Raw genomic sequence first — 23,668 nt, forward strand, 5'->3', positions numbered from 1 at the left:
TGACTTTATATTGCGCAGGGGTGAGGAATATACAACAGTGAGCAGAAGGACAACCTTTGCATGGTGTCATCCCACTGCACTTAAGGTGTGTGCTGTCCAGTGGTGCTCAGTAGAGCGACATGTGGAGAGTTTATACGACATAGGCCTAAGTTTCATCATTGTTGGCAACAGACTGGCACGTGTATGCGCCAAGGCACATGGGAAATTGGTGTACATCAGCCGCACACTCTACTGTACATATAAAGAACAGCCATTTTGTTTCCAAAGTCTGATGCTAGTGCTATTATTTTATAGAACTCTGGTGCTCAATGAACCATTGAGACCTACAGGCTCCATGAGAAATTTATGACAGCGTATTTAGCTACGTATTTGACCCACGAATTCATACGGCGGATTAGTATTTCGCTAGGGCGGCTTTCTATTTCGCCTGGGCGGATTAGCAATCCCACCGAACGAAATACTAATCCAGACAATCGTAACCAATGTGTGGGGTTAGGAACTTTATTTCATTTTCAGACCAATAACCTTCAGCAACATGGTATATTCGGATTTTCAGGCCCTCAGGCTCATGAAACTTCTTTCAAAAGAGTGGACCCAGGTTGCCTACGGTCGATGGGTAAATTAAATCCAACTCCTCAAGTTTTATGATAAAATTGATTTATATAAAATATATATCAGATAGACGTTCTTCTTTCACCGTGTGATTAAACAGGAAACTTTGGCTACATAAAAAGGCCGGTTCATACTTCAGGCGAATACAAAAGCGAAGCGAATTAGACGTCTCAAAAATATCTGCAGCGAGAATTTCGTTCTAGTTGAAATGTGTTTAACTTTTACGAATTCGCAAGACGAATAGTTGATCTGACGTCACAAATTCGAGTTTTTGTTTTTGCTTTCTGTCGAAGAATGAACCTGCCTTAACACTCAGTTTTTAGATACATGAACATAACATCTTAACTTAGTGACCAATTCATGCAAAGCGGTTTTACCGTTCCTGTGGTTACAATCAGGTCACTGCCGATATCAATTCAGCGATATACATATATATTTGAACATGCAAAATTCAAAACAGGCTATTTCATGCAAAGTACACGAACGTCCTAACGTAAAGTTCTTAGAATCAACCATACATATACTTATGTGATTTGAACTACCGCCAATGTTTATAACAGCTGTGCAAATATTTACATTTAAATCAAATCATTCACAGCTAGTCTGACGCACCAACGGACACACAAACTATTTTCTCACACTGCACTTATACATGCGTGCATGTACTCTATTCAATGTGTTCCAGTTTTATCTAACATGCTGTGGTGCTGATTTATATCTACCAGTAAACTGTACATCAGACTATAATCACAAATAATGATGCAGAGGACTCCCAGGAAAAGTAGGATTACCATTTTTCCCATCACTTGTCGCGCGTGCGTCGTGGCACGGTACAGGCGTACATTACTGTCTGTAAAAGATTATCAGTCAACCTACTAAAGGACAAGTTGTTGTGCAATTTTTTTCAAATACGAACCCGGAAGAAAATCCTAGCATTTTCAACAATAATACCCAAATCAAGCAGGTCAATTGTAATTTTTTGACAAGAAACTGTGTTGGAAAGATCATTGCCAAAAGATTCATATATCTCTCATGCTCTTGGTATACTCAAGAAGCTGAAATAAGTATTACCAAGGGATGCCCTGCTCTGCCTATTTGTTGTCTTCACTATGCAATATGGCATTCTGGTGTGGGGCTATAGAACTTGTCTTACCTAAACAAACCTTATCCTATGCAAAAGAAATCTCTTTAGGCAATACATCATTCAAATCTACAGCCGTGCACCTTCCCCTTTTTCATTAAATTAAATATACTACTTGTCCACGAGATATAGGCCTGACGAAATTCGTCCAAACTAGTTGACACTAATTTTAGTATAACAAAAAGTGAAAACCTCGTGTATAAATATTACACAGTTTTGCAAATTAGTTAACTAAATAATTAATTGCATAAATATTTATTCTTGCCATTGTTTACACGTATTTAAATCTATAGCTGTTTTTGTTGATACTATAATTAATTTTAATAATCTTCTGTCCCGGTTTCCTTGGTTACTTTGCTTTTTTCTTTAACACTGTACAAGCAACTGCTTTCTGTCAGCCTCAGCTCCATCATTCATCACTAGTATTAAGATGCCTCATTATTACCGAACTTGAGATGAATGGGGGAAAATGAACCAGTAAACCACTAAAAGCAATCCTGATACCTGTCTCATGTATCTTTGCACGGCAAGATTGATGTTACATACATGTACAACTTTTGCAGGGTAATCATGTACGAGGCACACGACGTTGTTTAAACGTTACATCATTCCAACCATTTCAACTCAGTATCCGCTCCGAGCGGAACAAAAGAGGGCATGGTTTTTTGTTTTGTTTTTTGGGGGTTTTTTTGGGGGGGGTCGTACTCACCGCAGAGGCACGCGTTTATAATAGAGATCAGTGGCGCGTTTGACGAGGAGCACGCCGAGTACGTGTAACAAATTTATTCCAGAAGGTATGGTCTTTCTGTACACGCATAGCTCGTGCAAGAAGCCGCTTGGAAAACTTACAGCCCTCTCTCTTTCTTTTGCCGCTTGGAGGCGCACTTCAACTCGGGGCGGATTCATTGTTGAAGAAACGTGTTGTGCCCACATGGCAAGTTCCCAACAATTAAGTATAGCCAAGTCTTCAGCAATGCCTTGTTAAGGCAATATCAAACGTCTGTCTCCGTTCCCGTCTTTGTCTTCAAATCTTGCTAGTTGTCCTGGATTGGGCTCCAACTCCAACTCGGTACCAACCGCCTGCTCGTCTCGTCCGGGAGGGATTGGTGGGAGCGACTGCCACAGCAGCTTCCAGAAGCGTTCCAGGTCAGCCTCGGTCTGGTAGCAGCCCTGCTGGATGGCACCGGGCCAGATGACGTAGGACAGTGTCCTCAGCATCGTCTGCAGATCTGGGGACAGATTCTCCTTGGGTCCCAGGTCCTCAAAGATTACAGGTATGAGGTCCGACTGGAGGTGTAACATCTGGGAGAGAGCAGCCTGGAACTCATAGCAGCACCACTCGCTTTCGATGAAACCTGGAGACAATAGGAGGAGTGTCTTACAGCTACGATGGACGGCATCCGCGATGTTGTCAATGATACCTATAATGAGGAGTCAGTTGATGAAGCAAAGCTTACAAAGTCTGTAAAGAAATCAAGAATAAGCTGCCGACAAAATGTCCCTGATCAAGTTGAAATAATTTTCCACTAACTAGGTGTTACTATGAACATCTGACAAAAGAAGCAGGGTGCAATAACAATGGACGCTTATTGTTAGTGCACTGTGTTTCTTTTGTTAGGTGTTTGTAGTGTGTGCTTTAACCACTATGTGTGAAGGCTTACACTAAGGGGAAGAGAACTCCACAACTGGGTCCTCTTAAACCCTTCTGCTCGTGGATCATGCCGCGTGCGATACTTTCAAGATACTTTCATACAGTCAGCTGTATGATAGACAGCTGTCTACCCCCCCACCCGTCGGGTTGGATGTGTCATTTGATCAAGACTCACTTCTGCCCGGCAGGAAGTATCTGTAATGGACGCAAACACGGTATCCAGCCTGCTCCAGTCGAGGGATCAGGTCCCGCACCACGAACTCCTCGTCAGGGCTGCTGCTCTTGTAGGAGATGAACACATCGAATTCTTTGTCTTCAAGATTAACAAAAAGTGGAAGCCATAACTGTTTTTGTTCAACAAAAGCGTCACAATAAGTTACATTTATGACGTACGTGCTATGCATTCACACTCTCATTGGAAATGCAGTGGCAGGGTTGCCCTGTACTACCTGCTTTGGTTTTGAAGGGAGACAGACTCATGGTTTTGGTGTCCCAAAGCAAGGTAATTTGATGTAACTTCGTCTTGCCGGTAAACTTTAGTGACTGAATTTGGCAGGCGTGAAGGTGCTACTTAAGTTAAACTCCCAGGGTGCCCATACGGTTGCAAATAGATTTGCTAACCTGGCAATCATCATCATCGTCATTTTCCTGTACCGTACAGAAACCTACACTCGCATATTGGTTGAGATGCTAACTAGCAGGTGTGGACAGATCGTAATGAAGAATATAGCTATATGTGTACAAGTGAAATACTAGACGTTGTTGTGGGATAGGATATGGCACATGTCACCCTGGGTTTGAAGATATCCAGGGTTGGGTGGCTCATCAACAGCTTGATACCCATAACATCCACAGGCGGATGGTGAAAAGGAGGAAGGAGTCCTTTAGTAAGGTCGTACGAGTGGTTGGGATGTAGAACTTGTGGCTGTTCGCTATGGCACTTGCACACAGGTCGATAAGCTGGTTATCAGGGATGTCAATGAACGTGGCTCCTTCCTTCTATACACCGTCCGTAGGCCTGTATATGTGGAAATGGCTCATCAGTGTTGGAGAGGCTCCCAACCAAGGTTGCTCTGCCCAACGTTGACGCTATCTCTGGAGTAGTCATTAATAATGTATCGGGCAGCTGTACTCTGTACTAATTCAACTTCGATGACATTGAGGAATCCCTCGCGCAGCCGGCATACTCTACAATGGACCGCTCGAAGGTAGTATGCCTATGCAGCGGGCCTTGACTTCACCAGGAAGTTGGTCGAGTTGCGCCAAAAGATGCCAAGCACTTCTAATGGGTGGTTACTGCATCATCCTTTCTAAGACAATTTGTCTTTTAATTCTATCCCTAGGTATTAACGTGGTGGTACTTCGTGCTTCCAAAAGGTAATTGTATACGGAGTACGTGAACTCGACCGGCTTGCGACGTTTGGTGATGCGGAGCACTCTGTGTTTCTCTGGATAGAACTGCATAAACCATATCCTCTCCCACAGCTTTCAAAATGGTTAAGTTCCAACTGGAGCTATTTGGCTTCGTCAGTGTTATTTATGATGCGATAGATAGCACCGTCATTAGAAAACAGTTTATTTATATGTTCATTCATTCTGGTTTATCCTGGGTTAAATCACCTCAGCACAGGCTCTTTTCTACTGACGCCCAGCAGTTTACAAGGAACAAACTATTACCATAACATTATTACCATAAAAATTTCACAAAATTGAAAGCTAGCCTAGCATGGAAGTCTCAGAAATAAAGCCTGGGAGATCATAGATGCAGGCCAAGTATTGAAGGGGGTCAGGGACCCAAAAACACCCCTGGAATGAGGCAAACCAAATGACACAGGTGATTGATTTGACGATGACCCCTAAAGGACGTCGACTTTCTGAAACCTGCCCTGCAGAAAGTTGCTGATACCAATACTGAAGCTGTAATAGCGCAACTTGTGGAAGGGGTGATAATGATGGACTTTATTGAATGCTTCCAACAAGTCAAAAAGGAATGAGGTCAGTTTGAACACCGTTATTCAGGTTGCGGGCAATTTCGTTGGTGGTGGTGATAAGCTGGGATAGAAATGAGACTTGGCCTTACGGAAGCCATGTTGAAAGTCACGCAGACAGGATAGTGTGTGATTAGAAGCACTGCATAACGGAGCTGTGACAGACAAGCTATATAGTACATGTAGTTAGCAGCAGATGTGATAGGTCCGTAGTTGGCTGGTTTGTTTTGGTCTCCACATTTCCATACTTTCAGGAGATCCCAACTCTCCAATGAGGCTTGGTACAAGATGGTAAAAACAGGTCCAAGTCTGTGAGTAAGAGCTGTTATCTGGGCTTGTGGCTTTGTAAGGATTTACAAGGATTTATAAGGATTTACATCTTCAGTAACTTAATTATGCAATTGACATCCACATGTGTGTGATCCACGGTAGGAAATGCACTTGAGCCAAGGACGGGTTGTAGACAGATCTTCATCTTTGTTGAATAATGTGGAGCAATAGCAGTTTGCGTGTTTATTCTGAGCCGTCGTAGTGAGGCCCAGGGCTTATTCCGTGACGTCGGCGGGGTCCGTCGTGCGCTGTGGCTGGTGGCGCCAGGCTGGCAGCCCGCGAGATATGTAAGTGCAATCGCGCGCCAAGTGTGTCAGTTCCTTCGCTGTCAGTCCAATGTGCCACAGTAGTTCAGTTGAGTTGCCATACAGTTTTCTTTACTGCTCCCACCGGGGAGAATTACCAGGCTGTGCCCGTAAGTAAGCGACTTACTGGGGGATCTTTCGACTTAATATAAATCATCTGGGGACGAGTTTATACGGGAAAATCCATCCACGGGGCGTTAGTCTTACTGGGGAATTTGGTGGATGTAAAACAAGTTGTGCTTGTCGCTTACACCTGTATAGGGATCACGACCTGTATAGGGCCAAGATCTGTTTAGAAGATTGCCGGGGCCTGTGAAGGTCGCATGTTTATTAGCGCCAGGAGAGGTGTGAGCAGTTATTAAACCAGAGTCACCTCAGGCAGACGTGTCCATTTGTGCCTGTTGTGCCCCCGTGTCCCAACCTGTCCTTTACCCCAGTGCGCGCCTGTGCTTCTCTCCTGCTGCACCTGGCGGTAGACTGCCCCAAAATGGGCCTGCTCCCTTGGCTGCCTCAGACTAGACCGCTCGCTGACGTCGGCCCAGGACGGCCAGGGGGCTGTGTCGGCACGACCACCACAAAACTGAACAAAACTGGTCTTTGAGGACATTCGCCTTGTCCTTACTTCCTGTGCAAGTAGATCTACCAGGGCCGCGGGGGGGGGCAACACCCTTGGTGCCACAACGCTTGCATGCTTCAGATGAGGCTCCAGAAACGCTTTGGATATGACTTGAGATCTGAACACACCATGTTGATGATGCAGTTATTGCTAAGTGTGGCTCTCTATGTTCGTTCTTCAGACGCTTCCTCAACTCGTTGTGCTAGGCCTAGAGACGATGGTTTTGGGGATAGCGATGGGAGAGAACCTTGTCCTAAGCATGCCATTTTTGCCTGCTGAGCTTCTTGACTTTGCTGGTTACGATGGCTGGTAGAAACAAGTGGATGTGAATTATGGAGTCCAACATCTCACTGACGATAAAGAGTCAATTGTGGCTACGAATTCCTTCACAGTGAATGTGTTCCGTTTCGGCCTTTTTCGAAACTATGGTAGTTTTAGCGTCTCACAGGTTTTGTGGCGTTTTACGCTAATTATTGGCAGCGTTGACAAATGGAAGAGTTCAAGGAGTAGGTCTCCCGCATTACAGTGACACGGAACATACGCAGTCGTTACATAAGTTACAAAGGTATATGGACAGTATTCATCATCAGTGATACAAAACTTCTCTGAGCTATGCACAGAGTAAGTATTTAACTACTAAAGACAAGTTTTTACTGCTGGTATTTTAATTGCAAAATAGCATGCGGCTTTTCATGGGGACGGGATAAGAGTGGCATGCTCAGGTGCCCTGCAACAAAACGATACACAGACAAAACGATACAGTGAATCTGGAAAGATTTATAATGAACATAAAACGCAGAGTTTATTTATTATTGAGCTTGCGTATTACCTTCAGCTGTTCCGGCTTTTTGAGCCCACCAGAGCTTGATTTCCTTGCGATAGCGACGAGAGACGACACTTGCAATGAGCAGCATCATAAGACACGCAGCTCCTGATACACTGAAACCTATCTTGGCTCCCGTGGAAAAACTACTGTCTGTGTGATACAGTATAGACAAAAACTTGCAAACAATGTTGCCGACGAGAGGATCCTTCTGCACAAAATCCTAGAAAAGAACCACTATTGTTTTAACAAATTTTTGAGGAAAACCTGAAGGGATTGTGGATGGCCGCCAGTTGGGCCGAAGTAATGGACTATGAACTAAGAATAACATCGAAAGTGTTAATGGCCGTCGTTTGGTGAAACGACAACAAAGACTTTTCAGTGTGGATGCTAATAAGCACCATTTTCTGTAATTGGTAGTACGCCTAAAGTGGCTGTATTTTTGCATGAGTAAACATAGGTGATAAACTAGGATCTGTGGACAGAACGGTTCGCCGCACACTGAGACTGAGAATTCAGGACGGGTAACTCTCCCAAATTACAAATGAAAATGTTAGGTGTTCCCTTTGATTAATATTTCATACCACAAAACATCCAGGTAAAAATCTTTGGCTTAAGGGGTCATTCCCCAGAAAAATGCTTACCTATTACTTTGATCTGCACAGTCTTTTCAGTCTTGCCAATGGTGTTTCCGACGGAGCATGTCAAGTTAGCATTGTCATATTCCATGTAAATATTCTTGAATGTGTATGTAAGACTGGTGGATACATTGGCTGCTGGCTTGTTGGAGGATCTAATGGTCCACATAACATCCACCTGGTCTGGGTTGGCCTTGGCCGAGCAAAAGATGGTGACATCCTGGCCCTTGTTAATCGTAACTGGATCAGGGCTGACGGCCACAATGGGCGCATCTGCGGAAATAAGGGGAAGGAAGACACAGATGGAGTATTTAAGATTACCAAATCCAAGATCTTAACGCAATGTGTTAACTATGAGACTTCAAAAGCTGGGTTGACATAAAGAAATGCAGTATACCCCGCTTGGTGTGCAGTGACCGTCAACCTAATTTGAATCCCACAAAGGTCAACTGAGATGACTGAGCCACCTTCTTATGTATATAACCTTTCGTCTAGACTTGTCCTCCGTTGATTCTAAAACCTAGAGCAGTTTGTTGTTATTGGAAAGGTAGGAAAGTAACATAGAACATTAGATTTAATTACAATTACAAGAAAACTGATACATGACACATGTCCTCGAGGTAATGTTTCAAGGAAACCCAGTTTCCGTTTCCAGACTGAGTAACTTCAGACACTTAACATTACCTCAATGAAAATACCCTTTATAAAAAATCTTACATGATACATTCAGTGATGTCTCCACTTCTCTGGTTCCCGTCCATGCTGGGCTGGTTAGGGAGAGAGACACCCTCTTCCCATCATCACCTGGCCCAGGTACAAAGGTTAAGGAGGTGTTGATGTTCCAGGAGGAACCGTCGTCGGAGCGCATGGTGTACGTCGTGGGCGTCAGTTGTCTTCCTTGCACTCTCCAGTTCAGGCGAGGTACCGGCTTGGCTCGCATCACCAGGCACCGGAGAGTCAGTGTCTTGCCCGACCGAGTGTTGGTGACGTCATTAAAGGAACATCCAGGATAGGGAGCAGCTGGTAGGGGTTTTATGCAAAAGATAAATTGTGAATATGCTGTTCTTCAATCTAAAAACTCAGATCAAAATGACCGGGAATCTAGGTCTAGTGAGGCATGACCCTTCAGCTGGTTGAAAAATGATCGAAAATCACTCAATTCAAGAAAGATTTAATTCTGACGCACTAAAGTGATTATAACTCCTGGTTCCAAGTCTCAGTATTTTTTGGTAAATGGTGTATCTGTTTCAGGTGCACATCCCATTATAAAAATGACACCAAAGTGAGGTTCCTCATGGAGGTATGCTGACCGTCTGTGGTTAACCGTCAGTTCTAAAAATCAACATTTCTGAATCATGCTCCATGGCTGGGGTGTTGCAGGTAGAGCTCTTTTGAAAAAGCCATTTAAGTTTTAACATTTGAAATTAACACACTCGAATCCCTCAGTAACAGCACTTTAGTAAAGGAAAGGTGCCGTATACACGTATTAGGTTTGTGAAATTTGAAGTTTCTTGCTCACACTGAACTTCGAGCCTTGCCTCTGCATACATCAAGTCTGGTGCCCGGAAAGTATGCCCTGCAAAACACCTGTAAACCTCCTCGTCATCAAACTCCAACCTCAAAATGCGAAGAATCGAAACGCCTTCCGAGGGATGTACCATCTGGAACCGGCCAGGTAGGTCGCTGATCGCAGCTGCTTCATTTGGTAGCTGCTTCTGACCTCTGACCCATCGGATTACCCCGGCATCGCTTCTGATTTCGCACGTAAAGGTAACGTTGCTTCCAACGAGGGCGGTTTGGTTCTGAGGAACTTGCACGAATGGGTCGGGAATGGCTGTGGAATTCAATAGAGTACAACAGCAAGCTTAAGCTAAGGTTGGAACATTTCAATTTGTAGTTCACCTCAGGATCTGACATCTTTTAAGAGTCTTAACTCTCAAAATATGGCTCTACCACGATCCTGATCATTACAGTCATAATACACATTCTGAACTGCCTTTAATTAATGACATTGGGCCTTGATGCTGCTGTTCAATTATGGTTGTGCTTTGGCGAGATACGGCTGGTTAATTCGAAGCTGCATGTAGCTTTTAATTATTTGGCACCTGGCCTGAAAGCAAAGATGATGGACCACAAATAATGAGAAAGCCCTATCGGCATTGTTGCTTTTGACGTTGAAAATTTCCGAGAACTACCTGTGACGGTGACATTCACTAGCTGTCTGTATGCAGTGCCGTTTCCATCGATAACCTCACACACATAGGCGCCGTTGACAGATGTATTTTGTGCGTTCAGGGTACTTGTGATCGCAACAGGACTGTTTGAGAAACAATAAATAACAGATGAAAACTAAACTTAAATATGCTGTCAGAGCGCGAACGCAAGGGGATGCTGTGTTCTCCCAGTGGGTCCACACTGGCTTTAAACGCAGTGCGTATTTGTTTTTCGTAGCACGCGTGGATCAGAGAACTATTTAAAGATGATCATGGTATGAAAGACATTTTTGGAGGCAGTTTCAGGTCAGCGATATTATCACAAAATGAAGAGTAACAGTCAAGGAATGGTATAAGAAATATTGCTTGAAGAGTGATCACAATGGTAGAAAATGCGTATGTTCTCTTAGTTTTCCAAAGTACAGGTAAACCAAATGTACGTCCACATAAGGTCTGTAACACATAGTACGGCGTGCAATAAATACGCAAGAGGTTTTCATCTGAGAGTGCACGGACCCAACGTTGGGTCCTTCCATGTGTACCGGCTGCAAGGTAGTAATGAATTCTTAAGTGTCGGCTAAACTTCTGCGCACAAAGGGTTCGTGTGAATTCATCTGATCTAACCATCCAACGAAAACAAGGATTTTACAGTAAACACCACGATTTGACAGCGTCATCTGTCATCGCCATATGTCAATATGTCTGAGAATTTGTGACTCGCTCTGCAAAAAGGTGTGTTAAGTCGCGCAGTGCAAAAACGCGACCAGAAAGCCTCCGCTGCTAAGGACAGCACTCGTTGAAGTGAGCGTTGAATAAAACAAACTTTACGCAACAATTTCGGCAAGATATTAAATCATCTTTCAAACCCGACATCTTAGCAACAGGAAATCACTGAGAAAAAATGTAAACAAATAGCGAGGAGTGTAACACACAGAATTGGAACATTTTTATTATGAACCAAAGGAAAAGAAAGGATAGACATTCATGATTTTGTGATAACAATATAAATTATTATTTACCGCTACTGGGTCATTAGGGAGATATTCCCATAACAACGTGCACAAAATTTTTCCAACTTTACTGTCCCATAATTCAATATTCCCTGATCTGATCTGAACCAATTTTTGTATGTTTTCATTTTAGGCTCTTAACTATCATCTCTCAAAATATGGACGGTAAAATTCGGCCTCCTTCTGGTAATTTGAAAATAGGGAAACACTGGGATGTCTCTCTAAAAGCCAATGTCTCCCTAATGCTGAAAAGTTTACCACAAAATGTCTCCCAAATGACCTATTTGTAAATATTCTTGTATACAGTTGTAAAAATTCGAAAAAAAACGACATTTAATCTACCGAGGTAGACACAGTACTAATCGGTTCGGTTTCGCTCAGTTCGGCAGTACAGCTGCGTTTTGAGGCATTGAAAAAGAAGCATGTTTTCATTTTCTTCTGACACACGGATGGGGTTTCGAATAAGCCTGGGGATATGGTCGAACAAAAACGTGCGAGCATTCGAAAAGAGAAAAAACAATCGATGCTATTACCTCGGAGAATACGGAGTCGTCTCCACACTGGAGGTAGCCAGCAGGGGCGTAGTCTGCCCCTCTTTGGTCCACGAGCTCGCTTGAAGTGATGGCATTCCGTGCACCGTGCACGTCAGAGTGAATGTCTCTCCGTAGGGGACGAATATGTGGTGCGTCTGTACAGTGATCACTGGCTTACCTTCGAGTTGAAACAAGTTTTGAAATTTACACAAGTCAAGAATGCGAATCCATGAATGTATATCCACTTCACAGCGAACAAGATCGGTCAAGTGACAATGCCAAAGGAAATTTTGTCAAAGTTCATTTATTCTCGTTACCTGACTTAAAATAAGACTAGACATTGCAGTTACGTGTGATGAACTCAACATAACACTGGATAAAATATAAAATTTCTTTATCGACGAAACAAAAGCAGAAAAAAATCACCGAAGGGACCAAAAAGGGGCAATGCCGATACATATATATGGAAATATTTCGTTAAGAGATATCGTCAAAACCTTGATTTCAGTTGATGCTGCATTTGAACTTATTAACATATTTCGAGTGTATAGTCTCTATGTAATAGTTTGAGGTTCTGTCAGCAGAGCATCCTGTGCCCAATTACACCACAGAGCTGATGACCTTATGCTAGTAGGTGTGGCTTACCAAAGTATTATGTGTGCATGTACAACAATCATGCGTCATGTCATATAACATATATAACATGTCATATAAGCCACAGTAAACACTGCCTTACACTGGTCACACGAAGTCCCTTGCAGTCCAAGTGGACACATGCACACACCATTGAAACTGTGGCACTCCACTCCTTCGGCGCAGTAGCAACTTTGCTCACAGCTCCCGCCATATCTGCCCGATGGACAACCTGCAAATGAACAAGTTGAGCATCAAACGAGGAAACTCTGAAATTACCAGTACGTGTAACTACACACGGGACATTATTTTGGGAAGGCAACGGCTGAGCTATATATGAATCGCCCAAAATATACCCAGTTGAATGAGGGGCGTTTGTTCTTCTCCCATGACCGCTCTCATATATAAATAAATGCCCCCGGACGATTGACGGTGGCAGGGTGTATCCCCAGCACTTTTTGCTAGGTTTACTTAAAGGGGAGCGGCAGGACTTCGCAAATGACACGGGCCTTAAAGGAAAAGTGTCGTTCCAACGAAGGCTTTTTGTGGTTATCTCAAGCCATTCTGTCCTTATGGCGCCATAATGATCCCAGCCAGATCGGTGAGTGCACAGCCATAACTGCAGTCGCATGTGCCAATTTCATGACGGTAGCATCTTATAAAGAGCAGCCCCGCTCAAGGATCTGAGATTGTGTTGCCATGGTAAGAATCTACATTGATTTTACATCGTTTCGAGATCGTTTAATTTTTCTTCGCACCAGAGGCAATTTCCTGCAGCTTTAGTAAGTCAACCTAGTCAAATATAATTGTCAGTAGATACAGAAAAGAGAAGAATTCCACAATATATGTATGACACACTTTTGGGAGGAAATTGATCTAATATTGGCTCTTTTTCCAAGAGAGTGAGAATATGCATTATGACGAGACGTGGTCAAAAGTCAAAATGCAGTCTAAACATTTTCTTGCACGCTGCACGAGGCAAACATGCAAGGGCATTAGTTTTGAATAAATTGGGTGTTTGTTTGTTTGTTTGTTTGTTTGTTTGTTTGTTGGGGCGTTGGGGTTGTTTGTTTGTTTGTTTGTTGGTTTGTTTGTTTGTTTGTTTGTTTGTTTGTTTGTTTGTTTGTTTGTTGGTTGGTTGGTTGGTTGGTTGGTTGGTTGGTTGTTGGTTGGTTTTGCAATCCTACAAATTTGGTTTGCACACATGTTCTTACAACTGAAGTCTTTCCAACGGTCGTCAATTCGTTTAAACTGAGGCATATTGTGTGCCGCATTTTCGTGGGCGGAAGGCATAGAGTCCGACTAACAGGCTACGATATCGGTACCGCAATGCAAGTTAGTCTAGGTCCCTGCCCTAACTATCCCACGTTACGTCAGGTAAGCACCAAGGGCCAAAACAACCTATGACGTAATGTCAAGGATGCCTGTCCCTTGTTACTTGCAGCAGTACGCGCGCAGCAGCATATAGTAGGGGTATATTTCCTTGTCTGTGTGTGGGTTTCAGCTGATGCCTATCAAAAATCAGAAATCAGAAATCAACTACCAGCTTCAAAAATAGGTTTCGGTTACTTCCGAAAGTTTTGGAAATGGGAGGGTAAAGATTAAAACATTTTTTTTTTTGCTTTGTGCTAGCGTTCACGCTCAAACGCCGTTGGTTGGATGTCCACCTACCATTAATTTGTAAAGTGACATTTACGTTGTATCGCAACTGCTCAGTCTTCCTTAGATACGGTAGGTTGCAATTCAGGACATGTTGCCCTGCGGTGATCTTATCCGCGTGAAAACGAATGATAGTTCCAGTTGAGATCCACTCCATCGGAAGTTGGCTGAATTCCTCACGTGGAACTAGTGGATGATCTTGTCCTGCACAGATGGGTGGAAAACGTAAATACACGTGTATGCCAATGACCGTTCGCCTGCATGGTTTAGGCATAATTATGTTCCACACTCAAAGTAAAAAAAAAATATGCATTACAAGAACAAAATAAATTTATAATTGCAACGGCCAGTTTCTTTTCTTGAAATGGGGGTCACTGTAGTATAGGTTTTTTAGGCCAGGGAGCACCAGGAAACCGTTTTTGTAAATGAGTGGATGGGGGACGGACGGGTAGACACCATCGATCATGCACTTGTGGGCTGTCACGTGCATACCTCCTTAATTATCTAAACTGTGTCACAGGAAGACAAAATTTTCCATAGGCTGCATGCGAATCTCTTGTCTAGAGCTAGGTCTAGGTCTTCACTCCATTAGAAATGCGTGGAGACGCGTAGACGATAGACCTAGCCGTAGCTCTGGAAGCCCGTTTCGGACACGGCCATAACTTTACTTCAAATAGATTGAGAGACCTATTGAGAGGCCCCCCTTTTCAAAATAGTCTATAGAGCCAGTGACGACTGTTTTGAATGATTTGGACAGATTTATAAGATGAACTTTCCAATTTAAATTTGAATTCAAAGCCCCTGGTTTGGAGTTTTACTCCAGTAATACTTATAGCAGTAGCGCGCGACTGTCGTCCCCACGCCAGTTTCACCCACAATGCACCACGGCAAACATTGCGTTACGATATCTCTGTCTTAAGGATGTTATCCAAAGAAACGATCTCTGGATTTCAGAAGTTCAGACGCAACCCGACTCCATGGGCTGCGTGCACGTTCCTTCACTAGCTTGTCTCGTGCGCGTGCTATCGGCAGAATATGAGATGCTTCAAGGTGAACCCTGTCATGTGATCGTTCTGGGCCATTGAACAGACAGTATCCAGGATAGAGGTAGGATAACATTCATAATGCGTAAAAAAACGGCCTGGCACCTGGATACGAGACAGTTTGCCCTGACGAAGGCACACTGTTATCGAAAGCTCGGCAACAGATAAATTAAGAGCACTGACTGTATATATTTTTGTCAATATTAAATTTATTCCCATCCGGTTCGTAAGTGTGACGTCACTTCAGTAAAACCATATGCCCCCTGCACATGCACTGCACACAGAGTTACGTGGTTGATCACCGGTTGAAAGGAACCATGGAACCGAAAGTGAACGTGTAACTTCAGCGATCGTCAAACAGGACCCTGCAAATCGTGGCGCATCCGCGTGTATGACGAAGTCACTTACGAACCGGAGTCTGTGTGCCACGAGGTACGCAGAATGCGCCACGCCCACTAAGTCCATATATGGAGAATCTTCTGGATAACTTGCTCAAGGAATATACCATAAAATGGACGGGGGTGTTCTGGAAAATGAAAGTAAAATTCTAGAAATGTACCATATATTGACTTCTTAGACTCTCTGACTTTAAAAAAGGTATTTATGAATGGGAAAGCGTATCTGCTTGGTCGGTCTAACGTTTCAGACCGGCTCAGAAGAGTTGGTCTTAAACGTACGTTTAAGATCGACCAAGCACATATTTATTCTCGTATGAATCCGTAATGAACAGAACTTATACCTGAATGGTCTGTGCATGTTTCTCATTCTGTTTTCGACTTGAAAACGAACATGTAAAAAACCCAACTGTTCTCCTTTTCTTTAAAAAAAAACAAACGAAAAATCATTCCTTTCTTGTTTTTCAATGAATGTTTTTTTAAAAAACCCAAACGAAAAACCATTCCTTTCTTGTTTTTGAATAATAACAAAAAACCGAGGAAAAAGAAAAGCCCTTTATCTTGTTTTCATCTTCAAAACGAAAAAAGGAACATTGTTTTAACTTACAATTTAATATCAATGTGGTTCGACTACACACGTCATTCTGAGGAGGTGTTGCGGTCGTTTCGGAGCACGAAAGGCTAGATAAAGTTGCCTTTGAAAATCCAAGATAGTTCCTTGTGATTGCTTTTTGTTTTACTTTAGAATTCCTTGTATTCCTTTAGTTTACCCGTGTTTGATCTGATGGGTATTAAAGACGTTTCTTACACTACCAAATAAAAAATAAAATTGCTTTCATTTTTGACAAATGAAGAAGAACGTGATTGTCGTTTTCATTTATAATTAACAGACAATAAACGACTTGTTTCTCTCTTTTTAATTTTGTTTTTAAATGGAAAAACGAGAAACAAATAGTTTCCGATTTTCATTTTCCATTTTAAATCGAAAAAAGGAGATGGGACTCGGTTTTAGTATTTCGTTTTCAAATAAAAAGAAAACTTTTTTTTCGTTTCCAAATCGTAAAACGAATGAACGGAACGTACACGGACTGCGAATAAACATGAAGAATGAATCAGTAATCAACAAAAACAGTAATTTGCTGTGACTAATGTCTGCATTATATTAATGTAAATCAATAAAAAATAGTTAGTGTTGTCTTTGTTTACTGTTAATTACTGTCAATGATGTGATGTGTCTAATAAACTGTACCGTCTCTTGAACCCATGCATCTCTCGGTGATACGGATTCGAAGGTACTTAAGGGAAAACTGGAATCATTTTTAATACAATTATTCAAATTTTAATTACTTAAAATTAAATGCACTTTTCAGTGCATTTAACAAACAGAAAAAATAAACAAGTTTTCATACACTGATGAAAACAAAGTTGAGGTAAAATTGTGTCTAAGACGCATTCGCTGCAGCTTCACTTTAAAATAATTACTAATTGTCAACTACTAGGTCAACGCACGCAAAACCGTGGCGCGTTTGCGATCTCATTCCATGTCAACAAGGTTTATTGCATGTGGGGAGGACGACCTCAGTGTGATTGAATAAGTTGCAGCGGCATCATTTCAACTCTTTTCCGTAATTATCCTGTCTACAGACCATTCAAACAAACATGCTCCTCAAAGTGATTACCAAATACATCGAGTAATGAAACAACTGTGATTGTATACGGTGGCGTCGTGTTCTGTTGGTTGTCCAACACACAGTGGGTAAAAACTAGTCTTGCTTCTTGCTGAATTAAATCCACTAGCTGGAACAAAAGATGTACACGTCGGAGATGCAGGAACGTGTCCAAGCCACCTGAAAAACAAAATTCAATAATTTAAATTACGGGTTTTGCCCTTACCCAACGTACACATTTATAAACACTGCACACTCAGTGCTTGTCCAGGATTTTACGAAAAAAAAAATCACAAGCTAACTCGGGCAGGACTCGAACCCATGACCTCCTACTAACTAGTGGAGACGTCTCAACCACTCCACCACCAAGCTTGCCAGCTCTGCTGGCCGGTTCGAGTCACGTGTAGCAGCGGGTACCGCGAATTATTTTCAAGATGTATGCTGGGCAGATGTTAATTTATATTACAGGTTTGCCTCTACCCAACGTGTAAATATATAAAAACAATTTTCCTCCATTAGTAAGATTTTAAATAACAGTATCTCAGAACAGTATAAAAAAGTGAATTTTATGGACCCTTTCTAACAACGAAAAAAATCGAAATTGCAAAATTTTTGCACTATGGTCACCAACGAATTGTTAATAGAAAACAAGTTTTCTGAGACAAAAATCTACCACCAAATTAAAGATTCACTCTAAATGCATTGATTTCAGGCATTTATTTCGAATCCGCTGGTCAGGATAACATTTTTAATTATTAGATCATTTTGAATCACTCCCAATTCATATCATTTCGACGGTGCTCGAAAATTCAAAGCCATTTTGTATCCATTTTTATTACCAAAATGGTATGTCCAACACGGGGATGATGATTTACTTATAGATTGTACCGATTTCGTTAGCACTGATATCGTTTCATAAGGTAGAATCGTTAAATTAGTGACCTTTCCTGTTCATCACTTCCACTGCTGTGGACACTGACCAGTGCGGTACCGAGACGTCGGATCGAGTCATTGCATCCGCCCCAACACGTGCTCGATCGTGAGCATGAACATGTACATGTCACGCGTATCACATGTAAACACGCATACAAGACGGCACTTGACCCGTGACTCGCCACTACAAGAATGTTACTCAAAAGCCTCTGCCCTTGTGTCAACAGTTTGAAAAAGCAATAATTTCTGACTCTAAGAGAATTAAGTTTTACTTGGACATAAATGTTTTAACATGAGATATGTGACATAGTTTTCCATTACAAAATGTCTGGATTCACACGATTTGGCGTGAACATTTAATTCAAATTTAAACTCATTTCACAAAAATTGTTATCCAGTGGATTCCCAATTTTTGGGTGACATCGATTAAGATAGTCTTCTAGTTTATATGAATCTAGCTTTTATAACCAGGAAAATTCTTTTAATAGATATTTATCAAATTTGACATTTTTTTTCAGGTGAAAAATAAAATGATTTGGGGGTTATTTAAAACCACATTTTTCATTACTTTTTTGAGGCAGGGTACAAAATCAATGCTACTGAAAAATAAAACGATTAACGTAGTTTGGCTTTGTCCTAAAAAAATCATTATCTATGTTCCGTTTCCTGAAAATCCATTGACAAAGATGACGCTCCATTTTGCAATCAGACGGTGTCAAATCAGACATAGCATGGTGCTATTGCAAATCTTGCGCACGCGCAATTTGGTAATGAGCGCCATGAACATATGTGACACCCATTGATCTCCATTATAAAGACTTTACAATGGAGGTCAACGGTGACACCTTAATGGCCGATGAGGCGTGTAAGGCGCGCGAACCACCTGCTTACCAGCCTGCGACCGCAGCAATGGCTTCTGCTGTATGCGCCAATACTCACATGATCCGCTGGGAAAAGTCAGGTACTCGATGGAGTAGTTGAACTGAACTGGAGGCAGAAATATCTCCAAAAAGAATAACTGCAGGGTGGGTAAGAAACAAAAATGGTTGAGTTGTTGCCATTGAAAAGCTTGGCCGACACAATAGGAGGGCGCTATTTTAAGTGTGTAACTGTGGGGCAAGTTCGAGCGACGACGGTAGTAGTCAGTATAGTTCGACTAACACCACCCGAACGACGAATGGTTTATTTAGTCTTTTGGGCCAAGACGGCAGAACTCAATAGCGGACTCGATCGAGCATTATGCCGCCACCCGCGCCGGTTTTTATTGCGCCCTCTTGTGACTTCATTTCACCAATCGACGGCTTGTTCTACCGTCTTGGGAATCTCCTACAAACCGAGGCGTGGTCTTTGTATGCAAAATAGTAGTTAAATATCAATATTCACAACTAACCCCGTGGGAGCGTTGGAGCCGGAGATACGCTGTTAAACGGGCCAGAGTTGGGTCCGGGGCCAAGCAGTTTTGTCGTAGAAGTCTTTCACAGACGTACTTCTTTGCTTCTTGTTCCAATCATCGACCGCGGCCATTATCAACGGTGACAGTATACTTAAAAGTAGTACGCTTCGCGTTGCATAGTTCATGTATACTTCATTTGTTAGTACAGGGGAACATGGAGGAAGGAGGGGATGAGGAGAACCATTCATAACGGTCGGAGATTTCAATGACCATATACGCTGCGAGAATCGTAGCCAACGGTGAAATGTAACCATGAGATGCTTACAATATGTACGACCGCATCTTATATAAAAACCATGTTCATTGGTAGATAAAAAATCTCTACAGTACGATTCTGATAGTCTCGTAAAATGGTCTAATCAGTGGGGTACAAATTCAATACCTCAAAGTGTAAGGTGATGAGAATTTCAAGGACAAATACAGCAAACTACAAACTGCTTGGAGAAACCATGGAGGATGTCACTCAAGACAAGTACCTTGGTGTAATAATAGGCTTACAGAATGATCTGAAATGGAACAAGTAGACAGAATATGCCTCAACCAAAGCCACCAAAACGCTGGAAATCATCCAGAGACATTCAGGTGATGTTCCAAACAGTTAAGGAAAACGTATACCAGACAAAGGTTCAACCCCATCTTGAATACGCTGGTGCATGTAACCCGGGCACCACGATACACAGAGAGACATCCTTCAGCGGATGTAGAGACTAGACAAGCTGCCTTGGTTCCTGTGCAGTGATTTTCAACCTTCATCCAGTGTATCGAAGATGTTTACTAACGTCAAATGGGATTCTCTCGAGACTAGAGGCTAGATTGTAAACTTCTACCCAGCACAAGCCCCACACTTCCAAGTCTCGTCAATTTCCAGTTTCGTCCCTGGTGAACCGTTTTGGAGGTTATGACAAAAAGGTACAAAATAGCAGACTTGGGTCGTTCGAGTGTAACAGAATTGCGCGTGCGCGTTTTTAAAAAGCAACTATACTACATGTATACTGGTTGAACTATAATTTGCGCCCGAACTTGCCCCTTGAGTGAACACCGAAGATTTTACTTCAACCAAATAGGGCCCTCCCATTGAATCCACCATACCTTAAACAGGCCAATTTAGTGGGTCGGTGAGCATGTCGGTGTGACGGGCGGTCAGTGGGTCGGTGAGTCGGTCGGTGGGTACATGTACATCGGTCGGCCTAGAAGTTAGAGGGTCAGTGGATCTCGTGGTCGGCGCATGATCTGTCGACTGGTCCATCATTTGGTTTGTGTCGCGGCTTGGTATGGTCAACCATCAATTTTCAAATATGTTATAGTAAGACTGGTTTGTCAAGAAACTGAATAATTAATTGCAAAACACTACTTTGCACAACCCTAGCGAAAATGACCTTGTCTACGTCATAGGGCCGTTCTGAGGGAGGGACGAAGCAAGCGGTGTTGTACGCATTGGACTCAGTCAGCAGATAGCTGGATGCAAACGATAATGCCACCATGACAAGTACTGTCCTGAGCATTTGCATCGGCCTTTTTGCAGACGCCATCTCTTGTCAATCTGCAATAAAGTCGTCACAGATTGTCACTGAGTTCACAAGATATTTAAAAGCACCTCTGAGGAAAACATGTTTTCTTTGATTACGTGGAAGCATTCATATCGAACGCAGTGTCATTTGTCTTCAGAACTTAACTATAACAATTGAGCTTAAGGGCTTTTGGGGGGGGGGTTCTTGCCAAGATGCGAATTCATAATGTAGACTGCATCATTTGAACGAGGGGAACCCTCGCCCTGTGTTCGTAGTGGATACATGTACCCATTATTTGTAGCCAGCTTGGCATGACCCGCCCCCGCCTTGCCAGGAAGTGCATAAATATGCGCCTGTGTACAGTAAAGAGATGAACGTATTCTTCATTAAAAAAAAAAATTAACATGATTTCAAACTAGAAAAAATGAAATTATAGGTGCTAAAAGCATGGTCCCGTTATTAGGGTAAGGTTCACACACACGGAAATAACCCTCGTCACTACAATAGTCCTTGGCTGGCTGATTTTTTTATGAAGTACTGAGGATATGTGTTAAGGAAAGATACTTTTTGAAGGTTAGGGAAAGAAAAACAGAGCGAGTCAAAGAGAAACCGCAAGATAACGAACAGAGTAAACATTTACATTGTACTGCTGCATACTGCCTCTTCGAGTAGAATGAACTAGCGTGTACAAGTTCGAACATTAAAATTAATAGAAATGAATAGTAAGCCTGAAGTTTCTATTAGAACTTTTCTCACCAGCAAAAGGACAAAGTCAAGCAAGCAAGGAACTGACCAGGCATCGATGAAAGCAGAGGGTTGGGGAAGCGTAGGATTGCAAAATGAAAATAGACAAAAGAGAGTAGAAAACAAGGGTAGTTTTCATGTCAGTCGACCAAGAAAAACCTCATAGCTGCAGACGACTACAGCCATACGCCAAAAATACATTATTAAATTAAGGGAGATAAAGGGCAAAAATATTATAATGATCGACTTTACCTTTAGTACAAGTACCAAATAACGTGTTATTCTTAAGCGCTGAGTTATTTGTGTTTCCCATCGACCTCTCCAGATCAACATGCAGGCAAAATGTTCGTTAGGAGCATGGCTGAAAATGTAATTTTAGTCAATAAATGTTCATAACGAGGGCTTCATTTTTCGCTAGCTGACATTACCTTGTGGTTAACAAATTGCAGGACAATTTACAGAGGACATAATTTTATTCATCCATATATTTTCGAATGCAACTTAATTTTTAGTAAGCGAACAAGTTTTTGCAAACGAGGGACGTTCTTTGTAAATAGGAACTTCTGGCATATTTACAAGCATTACCGGTGAGGAAAACCGGTGCCATGTCACAAGCAATGGAAAACGCCAATAGAGGCTTTACATAGTAAGCCATCTTGTAAGGCAGTTCTTTTTACACAGGGGAAACCTCCTTTGTGCATACACTGTGGAACAAAAGCACTGGCCTGCCGGCAAGATAGCAGCTATGCAAATCCTTTATAGACAACTCGTACTGGCGGCCAAAGTTGGCAGAAATATCACCTTGTTTTCGATTTTACCCCAGATTAATTCATTGACAAAATTTGTCCCAGTAATTTAAATGAGGTTGTGTTTTCACCGATTTGCCATTCACTAGTTTTTGTATTATTATCTGTTTTTCTGACAGCTGCATAGGATTTTTTAAACGCTCTGTGAATTGTTCTTTTACTGTTTGTACCGACCACCAACTTCAGTCGAGTTGCACGAAAAGAGCATACCCTATTAATTTTAAGTTGTTTTACTTACCTGTACTGAAGGGTGAAGTCATTCCGGACTTCAGAAAGTCATGGCGTGGTTTGTGTTTCCCCTACCCTATACATGGGTATACTCCACTGGAATTCTCGAGAATCGCTGCTCTTCTGCTGAGCTTTTGCTTCATGATTATTTTCCCATTCCAGCAGCGGTAAGTACTTGGCGGTGCCAGCCCGCGCACGCAGTTTTTCACTGATTGGCCAACTAAGCTAGCGCGGTGACCTGTCACAGGGTTTTTCCCTTTTGAGCCCGTAGCTCGGAGTCGGTGAAGGCCCACGTACATGATACCATAGTGATACGGAGTGACGTCATCAGTAACAATGTGAATTGTTACTGTGAATTATTGTGAATTGAACTGAATCATCAAGTTCCTGTCTTTCCAAATTAGCTGAACGGAGGAGACTCCGAAATGTCCTCGTAGAAAATAGCTCCCTCTAGGAACGGTTTCTTCCTTAGCTTGGCAGCGTAAGAATAGTGCTAAAGACTGTCATCCATCTTGTACGTGGAATTTAATTTTGGATCTATTAAACCGCAGAACAAAAGCATAATTTCATTTTTTTGATTTGATTTGTTGTCCACAACTCAAAAACCGATAGTTGAAAAACTGTAAAGGACTCTCATCGAGTTTCAAAAACTTGCTGTCCTGAATAAATTTCAGATGAGCCTACAAAAGAATTTTCGACATAGAATGATTGACAAAATAATGACACCACGTCATTATTA

At 42.2% G+C, this 23,668-nt stretch overlaps 1 protein-coding gene across 3 annotated transcripts; it reads right to left on the reverse strand.

The window, feature by feature from the left end:
- Nucleotides 1–267: 267 nt before the first annotated feature.
- LOC110986900 (uncharacterized) lies at nt 268–23,423 on the reverse strand. 3 transcript variants are annotated; one of them, XM_087142992.1, is made up of 15 exons: nt 22,940–23,423; nt 22,148–22,256; nt 21,020–21,183; nt 19,130–19,208; nt 17,270–17,437; nt 14,165–14,356; nt 12,597–12,725; nt 11,861–12,038; nt 10,300–10,421; nt 9,624–9,938; nt 8,822–9,124; nt 8,111–8,377; nt 7,473–7,619; nt 3,580–3,717; nt 268–3,174 (listed from the first exon to the last, which is right to left on the reverse strand). In XM_087142992.1, the coding sequence occupies exons 3-15, from the start codon at nt 21,170–21,172 to the stop codon at nt 2,735–2,737; spliced, it is 2,631 nt and encodes an 876-aa protein (XP_086999118.1). In that variant the 5' UTR covers nt 21,173–21,183; nt 22,148–22,256; nt 22,940–23,423; the 3' UTR covers nt 268–2,734. The 3 variants fall into 3 exon arrangements, with proteins under 3 accessions (XP_086999118.1, XP_022104884.2, XP_086999120.1); XM_022249192.2 differs by lacking the exon at nt 22,148–22,256; XM_087142994.1 differs by lacking the exons at nt 21,020–21,183; nt 22,148–22,256 and having other exon boundaries at nt 22,940–23,421.
- Between the last annotated feature and the right edge of the window lie 245 nt (nt 23,424–23,668).

This window comes from Acanthaster planci, linkage group LG11 (assembly GCF_054643075.1).
Source record: "Acanthaster planci isolate LZ-2023a linkage group LG11, COTS_SCS, whole genome shotgun sequence".
Lineage (NCBI taxonomy): Eukaryota > Metazoa > Echinodermata > Asteroidea > Valvatida > Acanthasteridae > Acanthaster > Acanthaster planci.